At 44.1% G+C, this 15,303-nt stretch overlaps 2 protein-coding genes across 5 annotated transcripts in view; both read left to right on the forward strand.

Annotated features, from left to right (window-relative positions):
• MAPKAPK5 (MAPK activated protein kinase 5) overlaps positions 1-780 on the forward strand; it is a 36,767-nt gene extending 35,987 nt beyond the window's left edge. For all 4 annotated transcript variants that reach the window (XM_047698342.1, XM_047698340.1, XM_047698341.1 and 1 more), the window contains 2 exons: positions 143-247; positions 587-780. In XM_047698342.1, coding sequence (XP_047554298.1) covers positions 143-247; positions 587-681 — 200 coding nt within the window. In that variant the 3' untranslated portion in view covers positions 682-780. The remainder of the gene's footprint in view (positions 1-142; positions 248-586) is intronic.
• A 3,814-nt stretch (positions 781-4,594) lies between these two features.
• Positions 4,595-9,086, forward strand: LOC125081807 (disintegrin and metalloproteinase domain-containing protein 1a-like). Its single transcript, XM_047696516.1, has one exon. The coding sequence runs from the start codon at positions 6,354-6,356 to the stop codon at positions 9,084-9,086; it is 2,733 nt and encodes a 910-aa protein (XP_047552472.1). The 5' UTR covers positions 4,595-6,353.
• Positions 9,087-15,303: the final 6,217 nt, after the last annotated feature.

A 15,303-nucleotide genomic window follows, 5' to 3' on the forward strand; every position in this document is an offset into this window, starting at 1 on the left:
GACAGGTAGTAACAACAGTGTCAAAAGTTTGCACCTTTACTCATCACTTCTCAAGTTGGAGATTGTGTCCTTCCATCTCTGACACTTAAAAATCCCATGATGCCACTGGAAAACACAACTACTTCTTCATCTTTATCAATAGGAGAGAATGAAGACGAAAAGTTGAATGAAGTAATGCAGGAGGCTTGGAAGTATAACCGGGAATGCAAACTTCTAAGAGATACTCTGCAAAGCTTCAGCTGGAATGGTAGGAAAATCCTTCTTCCTTTCTTCATTGATGCAGAGAAGTGACTATGTGTAGAACATCAAGGATCTTTGGGGGCTGAGCTGGGGCTGTTTTGACGTGAAGTGAGGCTAGAGAGTGATAGGGGTATTGTGGGATGGGGGTTAGTCCTACATTAACTGCATAGGCATATCTAGATGTCTGGCCCTTTCACTTGTTTTACAGAATTCAGATAAACAGTGTGCTGCAGATTCAACCCTGCAGAGCCCCTGTCGTACACCACATTGGTACCTTATTGGGTCCCTGTCAAGAATCTCAGCTCCACACATGTGGAGACTGACTTTTTTCTTTTTTACATTTCAGGTCGTGGATTCACAGATAAAGTAGATCGACTAAAACTGGCAGAAATTGTGAAGCAAGTGATAGAAGAGCAAACCATGTCCCACGAATCCCAATAATGACAGCTTCAGACTTTGTTTTTTTAACAATTTGAAAAATTCTTCTTTAATGTATAAAGTCATTTTTATGTAAATTAATAAATCGTAATTTCATTTCCACATTATCTAAAGATGCTGTATAAATTTAGATACAGGACTTATTCATAGTATAGTTCATTTGTTTGTTTTTAAGAAAAGTTCAGTTCCTAGAGATATACTCTTACTCTAGGACTGCTTCTCATATGTTTGTAAGATGACAGGCGATATCGTCAAACAAGATTATTTTATTTGTAATAAAGTGTACAAAAACCATTTGCCGGTGGTAGACAAAGGACTGACTATACTGACCTGTCTCTTTAGTAAACAGCTGAATCAAGTACCGCGGAATCTGGTTTCACTTGCCCTGTGTATTTGCTTTCTGCACTATTGGTAGATTACCTCTGGTGCCAAAAAATTTTTGTGGATTCATACTGTAGACGGCCTGCTGGAACCCACAGGATACCAACTCCCGTGACGGAAGAGGCAGGAAGCAGAGTCCTCATTTTTCTTGTCCCTAATTATTTCAAGAAAAGTGGTAACATTTCTTTTTTATTATATCTTTCAAAAGGTATCGGTGTACTTCTTAAATCTTAACGGGATTTTGAGTTTATTCTTTACACGCAGAACCAGAGCTTCCTTCTGTTCATCTGAGATCCCGCTCAGTCGTCTCCCCTTCCTCACGGGCCTCACCGAGCTCTGTTGCTTTTTCTTCCTTTTCTCTGTTCTCTTGGCTCTTTTTATTGGAGGAATTTTCTGAGAAAGTTACATACCGTGTAAGCTGAACTATTGGGTTAGCACCTAAGAAGAGAAAAAAACCTGATTCTGCCTACTCCCCATACCCCAGTGCTAAGACCAGGTTTTTTCTCTCAAATGTGCCATTTTACTGTCGAATGCTTTGGCCTGTGCTTCACGTGGGCATGCCCGGGCTGTATTTATTTGTTCCGTACTGTCAGTTTCAGGAAGGGGAATTCTGGCTCAGAGATCAGCTGTTTGAACAGAAAGCAAGGCTGGGTGCTTTTATTGTTTTCTGTTGTGCTCATGGGCTTCCATAAACCCTTTTTCTTTGTTTGTTTGTTTATTGTAGCAGTTTTTGGTGGGTGCCTGTGTTGGTAAATAGAAGGTCTAGCAGGCAAATTGCATTTTAGGGCAGAGGAGGACGATCTGTAGGCAAGTTCTTCGCTTTCATCCCATCACATTCTCTTCGACCAAAATTGATCTCACAGAGCTCACTTACTTTTGCAACTCTTCCACTTGGCTGAGTATGTCTTCAGGATGAGATTTGGTTCGTTTGCCCCATATGTATGTGGCTGACCGGAAATGTAGGATAGAAACACAAAGTATTTTGTAAGAATTACCTTATTACATTGGGTAATGTAATAAGGTAAGTCTCCCTAATCTTAGGTGATGAATAACTGTTGTGAATGGATACCATGTAAGGAGAATTCAGTATTTTTTTTTTTACGATTTTATTTATTTATTTGAGGGTGGTGGGGAGCATGAGCAGGGGGAGGGGCAGAGGGAGAAGCAGACTCCCCGCTGAGTAGGGAGCCTGGAATCATGACCTGAGTGAAGGCAGATGCTTAACCAACTGAGCTACCCAGGCGCCCTGAGAATTCAATACTTTTAAACATGGCAAAATCTAACAGTTAGGCAGCAGAGGAAAACAAAAGGTTTTATTTACTGACTTGAAGACTTAGCTGAGAGTTGAATTAAGTACTGAATCAAATTATTGTTTTTTAATGAAATGCAGTCTTACAAATCACTGCAGTTAGGAAAACTCTGTACTTATTTCTAGAACAACTGAATGTTCACTTGTTTTTCTCAGGGTAGAGGTATTGGCTGGAGAGAGGAAGGCCATAGTTAGCTTTGTTACTCTTTAGAGGAAACTTCTGGTATGCCCTATCTACCATTCCCTTCTCAATTTTTTACTTGGGTGGCTTCCAAAGGCTCAGGATAACTTTTTTCCATTAGTGTGTGGTGAATTTTAAGCATGAGCTAGGACATCCAAAATAGTGCTTCTTTTTACTCAGAGAGCAGCAGTTGCCCATGTCTTAGTCTTAACAGGCTGAATTAATCTGGCCCCCAAAATAAATGCTACGTCCAGACATGTCCACACGAGAGTACCATGCTGGAAGTTTATGAATGCCCAGGAGGATGATCCAGTTGTTGTAATATAAAAGTGGGTCCTACTTGGGACTCTTGACAAAACAGTAGTCCCCAAAGGACTCTGCACTGTTCGATCTTCCAAGTGGAGTTTTATTTGTGGAGTTTGTAGGCTAGTAGCAAATCCTGCTTTATGTCAGGTTGACTAATAAGGCAAATTTCACATGTAACTGGTAGTGAAACAGAATTGTCCTCATCTCTTCCAGCCTCTAAATGATTATACCTGCAGGGCGCCTGGGTGGCTCAGTCGGTTAAGCGTCTGCCTCCAGGTCATGATCCTAGGGTCCTAGGATCGATCCCTGCATTGGCTCCCTGCTCAGTAGGAAGCCTGCTTCTCCCTCTTCCACTCCCCCTGCTTGTGTTCCCTCTCTCGCTGTCTCTCTCTCTCTGTGTCAAATAAATAATAAAATCTTTAAATGCTCATATCTGTAGGAAGTCATATTGTAAGAACAACTTTTGTAGGCAGGAGGTTAGCATATTCAAGTTTTCCCACATGATTTGCTAACCCTCTGTTTAACTAAAACCATTACTTATCACTCAGATGCCTATGGACTTCACCATAGTTATAGATCTGCTTGATGTAAAACAGTTTGTATATCTTTCTGGTTAATATATTGTATGAGCATAGGAGAATACCTTTCAGAAATTTATTTTTTGAAACATAAGAGGATAGCTTTCTAGCTTTTTAACTTTTTTCTTTTAAGATTTATTTATTTGAGGGGCGCCTGGGTGGCTCACTGGGTTGGGGCCTCTGCCTTTGGCTCGGGTCGTGGTCTCGAGGTCCTGGGATCGAGCCCCACGTCGGGCTCTCGCTTGGCAGGGAACCTGCTTCCTCCTCTCTCTGCCTGCCTCTCTGCCTGTTTGTGATCTGTCTGTCAAATAAATAAATAAAAAGTCTTTTAAAAAAAGATTTATTTATTTGAGAGGGAAAGAGAGTGCAGGCAGGGGGAGGAACAGAGGGAGAAGGACAACTAGACTCCATGCTCAGCCCAAGAGCTAGATCTCATGACCCTGAGATCACGACCTGAGCAGAAATCAAGAGTTAGATGCTTAACCAACTGAGTCAGCCAGGCTCCCTGCTTTTTAGTTCTTCAAAGCTAAAAATGGATATAGTTTTTAGGGGCGCCTGGCTGGCTCATTTGGTGGAGCCTGCGACTCTTGATCTCAGGGTTATGAGTTTGAACCCCACAATAGGCATAGAGCTTACATAAGAAATAAAAAGAAAATTAAAAAGATAGCTTTTTAAAAAGAGCTTGTTGTATTAATGTGAGAAAGAACAAATTGAAGGAATTAGTGGTTAAAGAATGCAAGTGATGGGCGCCTGGGTGGCTCAGTTGGTTGAGCGACTGCCTTCAGCTCAGGTCATGATCCTGGAGTCCCGGGATCGAGCCCGCATCGGGCTCCCAGCTCCACGGGGAGTCTGCTTCTCCCTCTGACCTTCTCCTCGCTCATGCTCTCTCTCACTGTCTCTCTCTTCTCTCAAATAAATAAATAAATAATGTTTAAAAAAAAATAAAGGTCACACTTTAAAAAAAAAAAAGAAAGAAAAGAATGCAAGTGATGATGGGACGCCTGGGTGGCTCAGTTGGTTAAGCGGCTGCCTTCGGCTCAGGTCATGATCCCAGCGTCCTGGGATCAAGTCCCACATCAGGCTCCTTGCTTGGCAGAGAACCTGCTTCTCCCTCTGCCTCTGCCTGCCTCTCGGCCTATTTGTGATCTCTCTCTCTCTTTCTCTCTCTGACAAATAAATAAAATCTTAAAAAAAAAGAATGCAAGTGATCTAAGTCAGATCTTGTGTGTGAATGCTTATGTGCAGTGTATTTTTTTGAAGAAAATGTGTTTCAATTTGAGAATCGGAAAATTGGATATGCTTAGTTACAATTTTTATTTTAAAAATAGAAGTGTTCTTTCATTATTGATTTGATTATTTTATCCTACAAAATGACTTTACCTAATTTGCCCTGCCTGTTTGTGGTTCAAATAAGGGAAATACCTTAAGTCTGATCATTTCCAAATTATATAATTTTGAGAGGCTTTCTCTTCATACATAAAATAAAAGAAGAAGTCCAGCTAGAAATCATTTTACCTTTTTGCTATAAATTTTTTAGTGGATTCGTGATATAACAGTGCAAGTTCTATTGCCAGATCCTAATGATAAATTTCAAAATCTGTATTAGGAATTAAATATTATTGAGTTGATCTGTTCTCCTGCTCATATCTGAGATCTTATGGCATTGAACCATTCCTTTTTCTTAAATTTGATAGAGCAAGCATGAGTTGGGGGAGGGCCAGAAGCAGAAGAAGAGAGAGAATCTCAAGCAGTCTCCTCGCTGAGCAGAGCCTGATGCAGGGCTCCATCTCATGACCCTGAGAGGAGTCAGGATGCTCAACGGACTGAGCCATGCAGCCCTGTACAATTCCTTTTTGAATTGGGGCATATCCCCATTTTTTAGTGCTACTTGTAGTCACAACCTTTATTTTAAAGGTTTTATATTGTAAATATTTGACTTGATATAAAATTATTTTTATGCAGGGTAACAGATATTACAGCCTTATTTTAGTTTATCAGAGAATGTACCGGAGAATAACTGCAAGAAAAGTAAATAGATAGGGCTTCCCCCCGCTTTTAAAATTACTGCTAAATACACCAGAAAATTGACACAAAACCAAATCCAAGGACTTATTAGACATTACAGTTCAATTTTAGTTATAAGAGTGAAAAAATATTTAAAAAATTGTTATACAGTCCATTTTTTATTTTCTTGATGAAATGGTAACTGGATATCTAATCAGAGTTTGTTTTTATGTTGGGGCAGTTAGGAGGAATTGAATGTTGATCCTAGTCACTTGTATACTTCCATGGTAAAACTAGCTTTAGTTAATTTATCGCTATGTGTATTAGGAAAACTTACTGTAGGGAAGAATTATGTTTACATACAGATACAAAAAGTTTAAACTCATGTCTTATGAACATAGGCTGATGAAGGAGGGTTGGGATGAGAAACGATACCCTGATAACTACAGAAATGAGGAAAGGAAGCAGTGGGTACAGAGAACTTTGTCCTGCTCAGAGATCCCCAAAGAATCCCCGTCCCCTCCCCCTACCTCCTGCCAGAATGTTGGGTTTCAAAGAAGGAGCAGATTAACGGATATCAGGAGTAGTGTGGCCTGGGCTGAGAATAAGGATAACTTAGGCAAATTACGAGTTAATAGTACTGTCTGAATCATTACTGTCTGCCTACATGGCATATCTGTGAAGGTAAAGGGAACAAACTCAAGGAACATTAGAGCTTCAGCTGTTGGAAGGAAGTCATATGGTAAGGGAACTACCAAAGGCCAAGACCAAATAGAAATTCAGCCCCAAAGTCTCAGCAGCCACCCCTTAGTGAGCCAGCCTAGACGTGGAGCTGATGTCTGACTCTCCGGTTCTCAGCATGCCTGGGAGAGCTATTGCTGTGGGACATAGGCCACACAGCATCAACTGACTCACAATGGCATTGTCAATGCTAGCCTCTTCGAGAAACTCTTCCTCTATATTGCCTTCACTATGGAAGAACCAAAGGGCCTTGAAAGAGGGTAAGATAAAGTTTCAGACTTGGGCTCAGCAAAAGATGGACTTCAGGCTGGGACCAGAGCCAAAAACTTCATGTGTTACATTGGGGATTGTGTTGCTGTTGGTGATTTTCCTGCCAGGCTTGTACTGTGACCCTGGATCTGTGTATTACTCTTCTTACGAAACAGTCATCCCCAAGAGTCTGACAGTCAAGGGAAGGGAAGACCCAGGGGAAAAGGCAACCTATACACTATTAATGCAGGGCCAGAAGCAGGTGATTCAACTGAAGGTGAAGAGAGACTATTTTGTGAATAACTTTCCAGTCTTCAGCTACCACAATGGGGTCCTGGGGCAAAAAGTGCCTTTCATCTCTCATGACTGTCACTACGAAGGCTACATAGAAGGAGTCCCGGGTTCTTTTGTTTCCCTCAACACCTGTTCAGGCCTCAGGGGCATCCTGATCAAGGAGGGGAAACCCTATGGCATTGAGCCCACGGACACCTCCGAACGGTTTGAACATGTGTTGTACACCATGGCACCCCAAGCTCGAGTGTCCTGCAGCGTCACTTCCAGAGGCAGCCAAGTGGAGTCCACCAGCCGGCAACAAGGGAGCAGGAAGCCTCGCAGTCTACAGGCACTGCCATCCTTTTGGTCACACACCAAGTACGTGGAGATGTTTGTCGTGGTCAGCAACCAGCGCTTCCAGATGTGGGGCAGTAACGTCGATGAGACAGTCCAGAGAGTAATGGACATCACCGCTCTGGCCAACATCTTCACTCGGGGCATAAACACCCAGGTGGTGCTGGCTGGAATGGAGATCTGGACCGAGGGGGACCTCATAGAAGTCCCAGCGGACTTGCGAGTTACACTGAGGAATTTCAATAGCTGGAGACAGGAGAAGCTCTTCCCCCGGGTGAAGCACGATGTTGCCCACATGATCGTGGGACATCATCCTGAAGACGATGTGGGACAGGCATTTCTCAATGGTGCCTGTTCAAGAGGCTTTGCAGCCGCTGTTGAATCCTTCCACCATGAAGACGTCCTCCTGTTTGCGGCGCTCATGGCCCACGAGCTTGGGCACAACTTGGGTATTCAGCACGACCACTCGGCCTGCACTTGTAAAGATAAACGCTTTTGCCTCATGCGTGAAAACATCACTAAAGAAAGTGGCTTCAGCAACTGCAGCTCTGACCACTTCTACCAGTTCCTCCGGGAACACAAAGGGGCCTGCCTGTTTAACAAGCCCCGGCCCCAAGGTCGCCTGCGTAGGCAAGCCACGTGTGGAAACGGTGTGTTGGAGGTGAATGAGGAGTGTGACTGTGGACCTGACTGTGGTAATAACCCGTGCTGTGACGAAACGTGTAGGCTGAATGAGCATGCACAGTGTAGTGACGGACTGTGCTGTTTTAATTGCCAGTGGAGACGTAAGGGTTTCATGTGTCGTTCTGCTCTTGGAGAGTGTGACCTCCCAGAGTATTGTGATGGTACCTCTGGAGAATGTCCCAGGGATCACTATAAGCAAGATGGTACATCGTGTGATATAATTCACTATTGTTTTATGGGCCGGTGCAAGAACCCTGATACTCAGTGCATGGATATATATGGGTCACCTGCAAGGTCAGCCCCAGAAGACTGTTATATTTCCATGAACACAAAAGGGAACCGGTTTGGAAACTGTGGCGTTGGGGCTTCAACTAGTCCAAAATATGTTAAGTGCTCTGATAAGAATATATTTTGTGGGAAACTTGTATGTACAAATGTTAGAAAAATACCAGCAGTCAAACACCAGCATACATTAATCCAGGTCCCTCATCAAAAAGACTTCTGCTGGAGCATGGATGCCTTTAATGATACTGATATCCCTGATGATGGCGATGTGGACACTGGCACCCTTTGTGCCCCACACAAAGTCTGTGTGAATTACTCCTGTAGTGATCGTGCCGTGCTTAGGTACGACTGTGAACCAAAAGAAATGTGTAATGGGAAAGGAATTTGCAACAATTTAAGGCACTGCCATTGTGAGGCTGGCTACGCCCCCCCTGACTGCAAAGCTCCAGGAAATGGGGGTAGTGTGGACAGTGGTCCCCCTGGCAAATCACCTTATGAAAATCTAAGTGTAGGAGGAAGTGGCATTCCTACTAAACGGAAGAATGAAATGAATGTTCTTCACAAGGTGACTTTCATACTCCCCACATTTCTTTTGCTAGTATTGTTGATTTTAGTATTTTTCATTAGCTTTAAGGCTGGAATTGAGTCAACAGAGATGCCAGGAGGCTCCTCAGAGGAGACCACAGAGACTACTGAGGACACAGAGGTCTTACCACAGGACTTAGGAAAGAAACCCGCGGATATTTCAAAGATGGGTCCAGAGGGGGCTCCAAAGGAAGCCCTACCACCAAAAGAGGCACCCCCACTGCAGGAGGGTGCCCCACCACAGGAGGAGACCCCGCCACAGGAGGCGCCTCCTTCCCAGGAAGTGCCCCCACCCCAGGAGGTCCCCCAACAACCGGTATCCCCACCCCCGGAGGGCCCTTCGCCCCCAGAGGCCCCACCCCCGGAGGCCCCTCTACCCCCCGAGGCCCCTGCACCCCCGGAGGCCCCACCACCTCCAGAGGCCCCACTGCCCCCGCAGGCCCCACCTCCAGAAGTCCCAGGAGGGTCTGCACCATAAGAGGTAGCAGGTGAAGGACAGGTATAACCGAAGGTATAAAAATAGTGAAGGAATAAGCCAAATACATCAAATATCTCAAGCACTGAGGGGGGATGAGAGGCTCATAGAGGCAAAGGTGAAGTGAGAACTGATGGCTCCAGTGCTCTAACTGGACTATATAGTCTAGAGAAACATAGTAATCTGGGAGGAGGAACCCAGGTTTCAATATTTACTTTAGCAATTCGGTTATACAAATACAAAATATTCTGTAGTATTATTGCCTTATCCCATTTCATGAAACAATATATTTAAGCTTTTCTCATAGATCATTGTATCAATACCTTGTATCATTTGGCTCAATTTCTGAGCTAAAATTATTTTTCAGGGCATACCATCTTCCATCTACATTGTTTGACACAACTGTATTATCTGTAACTATCCCAGGATTATCCACCCAAGTCACATCAATGTATTATTTTAGGAACGTTATCTACTGAGTACTCTAATTTACTATGACAGTTTTTATTCATGAAATACTGGTAATTTAAAATAAATAAAGGCAATTTTTGGATGAAGCATCACTTCAGACTCATTGCAGCCTAGTAACTGGGATTTATAAAATAGGGGCTCTCTGGAAGGAGCTGCATCTGATTCAGGGATCCAGCTGAATGGGGCAGGGTAGACAATGGAGGCCAGGGGACAGACACATACACAGTGTTGAATTCATTTGAGTTTTGTTTATTCTCTTTATTTCTTAGTTTCTATATTAAAGTCGATATTTTATCTATTGACAATTCATGGGAACCTCTAAAATTACAGGTAACAATACATGAACTTTGTGGTAACTTATGCGTCATGGTTTAAGAAAAGCCTACAGACAGGAAACTTTAAGACTGTTGGAACAAAATGGTACCAATACATCAGATCCCCCAACTATTCAGAGTCCTACTGCAGTATTTACATCTTATGTAACAATGTGCCAAAAAAAGAAACATGATTTTTATTCTAAAATAGATAAAATTTTAATCATCTTTATTGTCATGTTAGTTGTTTTTATGACCCATGTCAATATCTAGTGGGTGTTTTACAAAAAACCTCAAGCATAAGAGAGAAGAGTAGAAACTATCTTTCCTAAGCACCCTGAGAACTCTTCTCCTTGGATGCTAAGAGCATGAGAGCTGTGTAAGCTTGGCATCTTGTGTTCTCCTAGCCTAACAAATCCAACCAGAAGAAGAGAACCTTTCTTCTGATTAAGGGGGCTTTCATCTTCCCTCTCCCTAAATCCCAGGTGTTACTCTCTGGCTGGTTGGACTTAGACACCAAACTATACTTCCTCAGGCCTGGGTTTCTGCCTCAGTAAGATGGCCACACAAAGGACGCCTCTCACAGACTGGCTGAGAGATTAAGTTGGGTGACATGTGTGATGGTATCAAGTGCACTGCTTGGCACACAGCGGGTACGCAGATCAACACTGATTTTAGGAGATCTAAAATCAACTGTGTCAATGGATGTAAGATTGTATGAATTGTACGTTGTTCAGCTATGGTAATAAGATCCACCACTACCGAGTCACAGTACTGAACTTCCTTTATACCTCTGGCATTCTGACCTATCACATACATGATCATTTGCAAACACATTCTACTTCCCCTCCTAAACTGAACATCTCTGGGGGTGAGGAGGAGTAAGATTTGGCTGATGTGGCAATCGCTGCCTTGGGCCCAGGTACAGGTAAGCCTGGTAAGGACTTTCTGCCTTTCCTTAGAGCCCTCCTCTCAAGACCATGGTGTCATTAAAAGCAACCTGCTGCTTGGACCCTAAGTCAAAGATTCCAGCTTTCTCCCTCTTCTGACCGCATCCTTAGTCCTTTACGTGCAAATGGCTCAGGACAGGCCAACTTGCCATTCGCGGCTTGCTGTCCAACCTGGGTGCTTTTTACACAAGTCCAATTGGACTGTGAAGCTGACGCGTCACCTCTCCTCATTCATTCATTCAACCACTGCTGAGTCCTTACCTATGAACTGTTGTACTAGTACTAGGGACATGGTCGAAAATAAGACAAAGCCTCTGGTCCCATGAAAATGAAAAAAAAAAAAAAAAAAAAGGACTGCAAACCTGGCACCAACAAAAATATAACTCTATGATGCGTCAGGCTGTAATATGTGTAACGGAGCAGAATGAAGCTGTGCAAGGGGAACAAGAGTGATGTGAAGGTGGAATTCTATTTGAAGCCAATGGTCAGAGAGGGGAAGAGCCTATCAGGGAGAGGGGAGTCGAAGTGGAAGGGTACTGAGATGGGAGCATGCTTGGCATGTCTGAAGAGCAGCAAGGAAGTCAGCATTATCTGGACAGAGTGGGCATGGTGGAGTAGCAGTTGAGGGCTGTGGATGGAGACAGGTCACGTGAAGACTTGGTAAGGGCTGGTAAGGACTTATGTTTCTATTTCAATGGAGATGGGAAGCACAGAAGGCCTGCTTGGTGCTCTTTAGACATGAAGAGCATGCCCAGGCGGGCATGGCAGCTAGGCAGCAAGACCACTGGGTCTGGAACTCAGGAGGAAAGTCAGCCACAGATGTCTATTTGAGAGTTGCCAGTCCAGAGATGATATTCAAGCCACGGGACTTGTGGTCACTGCCCAGGGAGCAAAGCCAGCAGATAGAGAAAGGAACAGATCTGAGGACTGGGTGAGGGCTTAGCACCAGGGTGCTCCATGTGTAGGTGTTGATAAAATGAGGACTCAGGAAAGAAGTGGGGGGAGAAGTGGCTGGTATGGTAGGGGAACCACCAGGAGAGAGCGTTGTCCCGGTGGTTCCAACTAAGAAAGTGTTTCTAGGAGAGACTTACACTATAATGCCAGTCCATCTGCAAATTCTTGTGGCTCTACCTTCAACATATATCCAGAATGAGACCTCTTACCACCACCACCACCGACCCCCACTCTCCAGCACACTGCAAGCCATCATCAACTCCCTCTTCCCTTCTCCAACCCCGGAAGTCTCTAACTGGTCTCTCTGCATCCACTCTGACTCTCCCAGCAACCTGTTTTCCACCCAGTGGACAGAGCAATTTCTTTCAAAGGTTAAGCCAGAACATTCCGATCATCTTTTAAGTGTTGCCAGTAGGTCCAAGGTGAGGACCAAGCATTGATCATTTGATTTGACAATGGAGAGTTATTCATTGGTATCCTAGACAAGAGCAGTTTGGATGGATGGGTGGGAATGAAAGCTTATTCTACTGGAGTCAAAATGTCAAGGGTGAGCCAAACAAACATCTGTGAGGGTGTTCCACTGTCATTGATATTCAGAGAAACACAGATCATATAGCCACAAAGAGATGGTGCTACACACCCACAAGATTGGCTGTATGAAACTAAAAATTCCAAGTGTTGCTGTGGAAGAGCAGAAGTTCTCGTAAACTGCCTCAGAAACATAAAGTGGCATGACACTTTGAAATAGCACTTCCAATTTTCTAGTTAAATTTATTTTCTCTACTTCCCTATAACTTAGCTCCTTTACTCTTTGGCAAATGCCTTAGAAATTTCTGCTTATTTGCATCACGTCACTGGACAATAATGGTCATAAGAAGGACTCTGCATAATATTCCAAAAGAAAAGAGCCCTGTGTTCACAGATAATACAATGAACGTTGTGATGGATCCACACACAGAAATACAAAGGTAGAACAATGTGGCAGTGAATGAACTATGGTGGCACCGAACAGGGTAAGTAAGTGTAAACTTAAATACCACGTGGAACAGAAGAGGCCACACTGCATTCCTATGGATTCGTAGGAAGTTAAGAGGTAAAATGGGAAGCACTCCCAAAATGTTAAAATAAGGTCCTCCAGAAATCCCCTCCTCCATAAAAACAGTTCCCTCACAGGCAAAAAGAGTCAAAACCCACCTTTTGGAGGTGTGGGAATTAATCCAAGACACTGAACCAGTCAAGCTTGTTTGTTCAAAAATGGGTATAAAACGGCTGAATCTTGGTAAGAGCACTGAGCTATGTCAAGTTTTAATTGCCTTAGTCCCATATCCCTCTCCCTCAGGTCCCCACTAGCCTTGAAAAACTGCATCATAGCAACCAGGGTAGCTGTGAAAACAGGCAGCCTACACCCAGTGGGATGGGCAGGACAGTTCAGAGCCCCCTCAAAAGCACCATGGCCATAGAGCTGTTACTACTTTTACGCCTGGCAGTTCCCCAGAAAATCCCCCTTCACAGGACTTGCCTTGCTATAAACTCTTAGAAGAAAACATAAGGAAACCTTTCACGGCACTGGATTTGGCCAAGGTCCCTCTGAGGCAAGGGACACCAAAGGCACAGGCAACAACAACAACAAAAAACAGATGAAATGGACTGAACGAAACTTTACAACTTTTGTGCATCAAAAACCACTCCTGATACAGGAAAAAGGCTACCCACAGAATGGGAGGAAGTATTTGCAAATCAAGTGTCTGTCTGATAAGGGATTAATATCCAGAATATACAGGGACAGTCCTACAAGTCAACACCACGAACAACAAAAGGAACGACCGGATTCAAAAAATGGGCAGAGAGGGGTGCCTGGGTGGCTCCATGGGCTAAGCCTCTGCCTTGCACTCAGGTCATGATCTCAAGGTCCTGGGATCGAGCCCCATATCGGGCTCTCTGCTCAACGGGGAGCCTGCTTACCCTCTCTCTCTCTGCCTGCTGCTCTTCCTACTTGTGATCTCTCTCTCTCTCTCTGTCAAATAAATAAAATATTTTTTAAAAATGGGCAGAGGACTTGAAGAGACATTTCTGCAAAGAAGATACACAAATGGCCTGCGGGCACATAAAAAGATGCTCGACATCACTCATCATGAGGGAAACGCAAACCAAAACTGCAGTGAGGTACCACCTCCCACTCATGAGGACGGCTACCGTCCAAAAAACAGAAAATAAGACGTCCTGTGTTGGTGAGGACATGGAGGAAATTGGAACCCAGGTGTGCTGCCAGTGAAAATGTAAAATGGTACAGAGGCTGTGGAATACAGTGTTGCGGTTCCTCAAAAGATCACAAATAGACTTGCCATACGAACCAGCAATTCCACTCCTGGGTTTACGCCCCAAAGAACTGAAAGCAGGGTCTTGAAGAGCTGTTGGTATGTCCGTGTTCACAACAGCACTATTCACAATAGTTAAAACACGGAAGCAACCTAAATGTCCATCGATGGATGACCAATGGATAAGCAAAATGTGGTGTATTGTGATTGGCAATGGCACATGGGTGATTTCTACAGAACTAAAACTGTTGATTACGTCATTTGGGTTGTCCCTACTCAGCAGTTTCCCTCCCTTGGTAAAATATACATCACATAAAATTAACTATCTTTGCCATTTTTTAAGTGTACAGTTTCGTAGCATTAAGTACATTCACACTGCTGGACAGCCTTCACCACCATCCATTTCCAGAACCTGTCATCATCCCAAACTGAAACTCTGTACCCATCAGACAATAATCACTCCCAGTCACTCTTTTCCCCAGCTCCTGGTCAACTCTATTCTACTTTCTCTATGAACTACACCTTTTGAGGAACCTCATCTAAAGGAAATCACAGAGGAGAAGTTAAGATGGCAGAGGAGCAGGGGACCCTAATTTCGTCTGGTTCCTGGAATTCAGCTACATAGTTACCAACTCATTCTGAACACCTGCAAAATTAATCGGAGCTCTGAGAAAAGAATTGCTGCAATTCTACAAATAGGAAAGTGACCACCTTTTGGAGGGTAGGAGGTATGAAGACGTGAATCCGGGGCAATAGATGGGTAGATAGGTGGAGGGAGGAAGCCTGCTTAAGGAAGCTCCCTCAAAGTAAGTATTATAAGCAGGGGAGCACAAAATCGGAACTTTTAGAAATCTGCTACGGTGGGGGATGTCCCTGGCTTAAAGATGCTCAGGTGGCGAGACGGGGTGGAATCCCACGTCGGATAGCGTGGCCCCGGGATCCCCAAGGTCACAAGAAGAAAGTGGGGTGCCAGAGTGTGGCAGGATTTTCAGGGATCGGAGCCGGGAAGCCAGAGTGAAAACAGCAAACCTAGCAGCCAGCTTTCTGCTCTGTGTTGCCATAAACTGTGAATTGCTTCATGGTGGTATGACTGCTCTCTGGGCAGGGGACCGCAACAGGCAGAAGTACAGCGAGGTCCGCACCCGCTTTCCTGGGAAAAATGGCATGTGTTCGCACTGCAGGAGTCTGTCAAGTTTGGAGATTCAGAGCTGGGTGG

Source organism: Lutra lutra, chromosome 12 (assembly GCF_902655055.1).
Source record: "Lutra lutra chromosome 12, mLutLut1.2, whole genome shotgun sequence".
NCBI lineage: Eukaryota > Metazoa > Chordata > Mammalia > Carnivora > Mustelidae > Lutra > Lutra lutra.

Coding starts and splice junctions, on each gene's coding strand:
- LOC125081807 (XM_047696516.1), top strand. CDS start 6,354: ATGGCATTGTCAATGCTAGCCTCTTCGAGAAACTCTTCCTCTATATTG.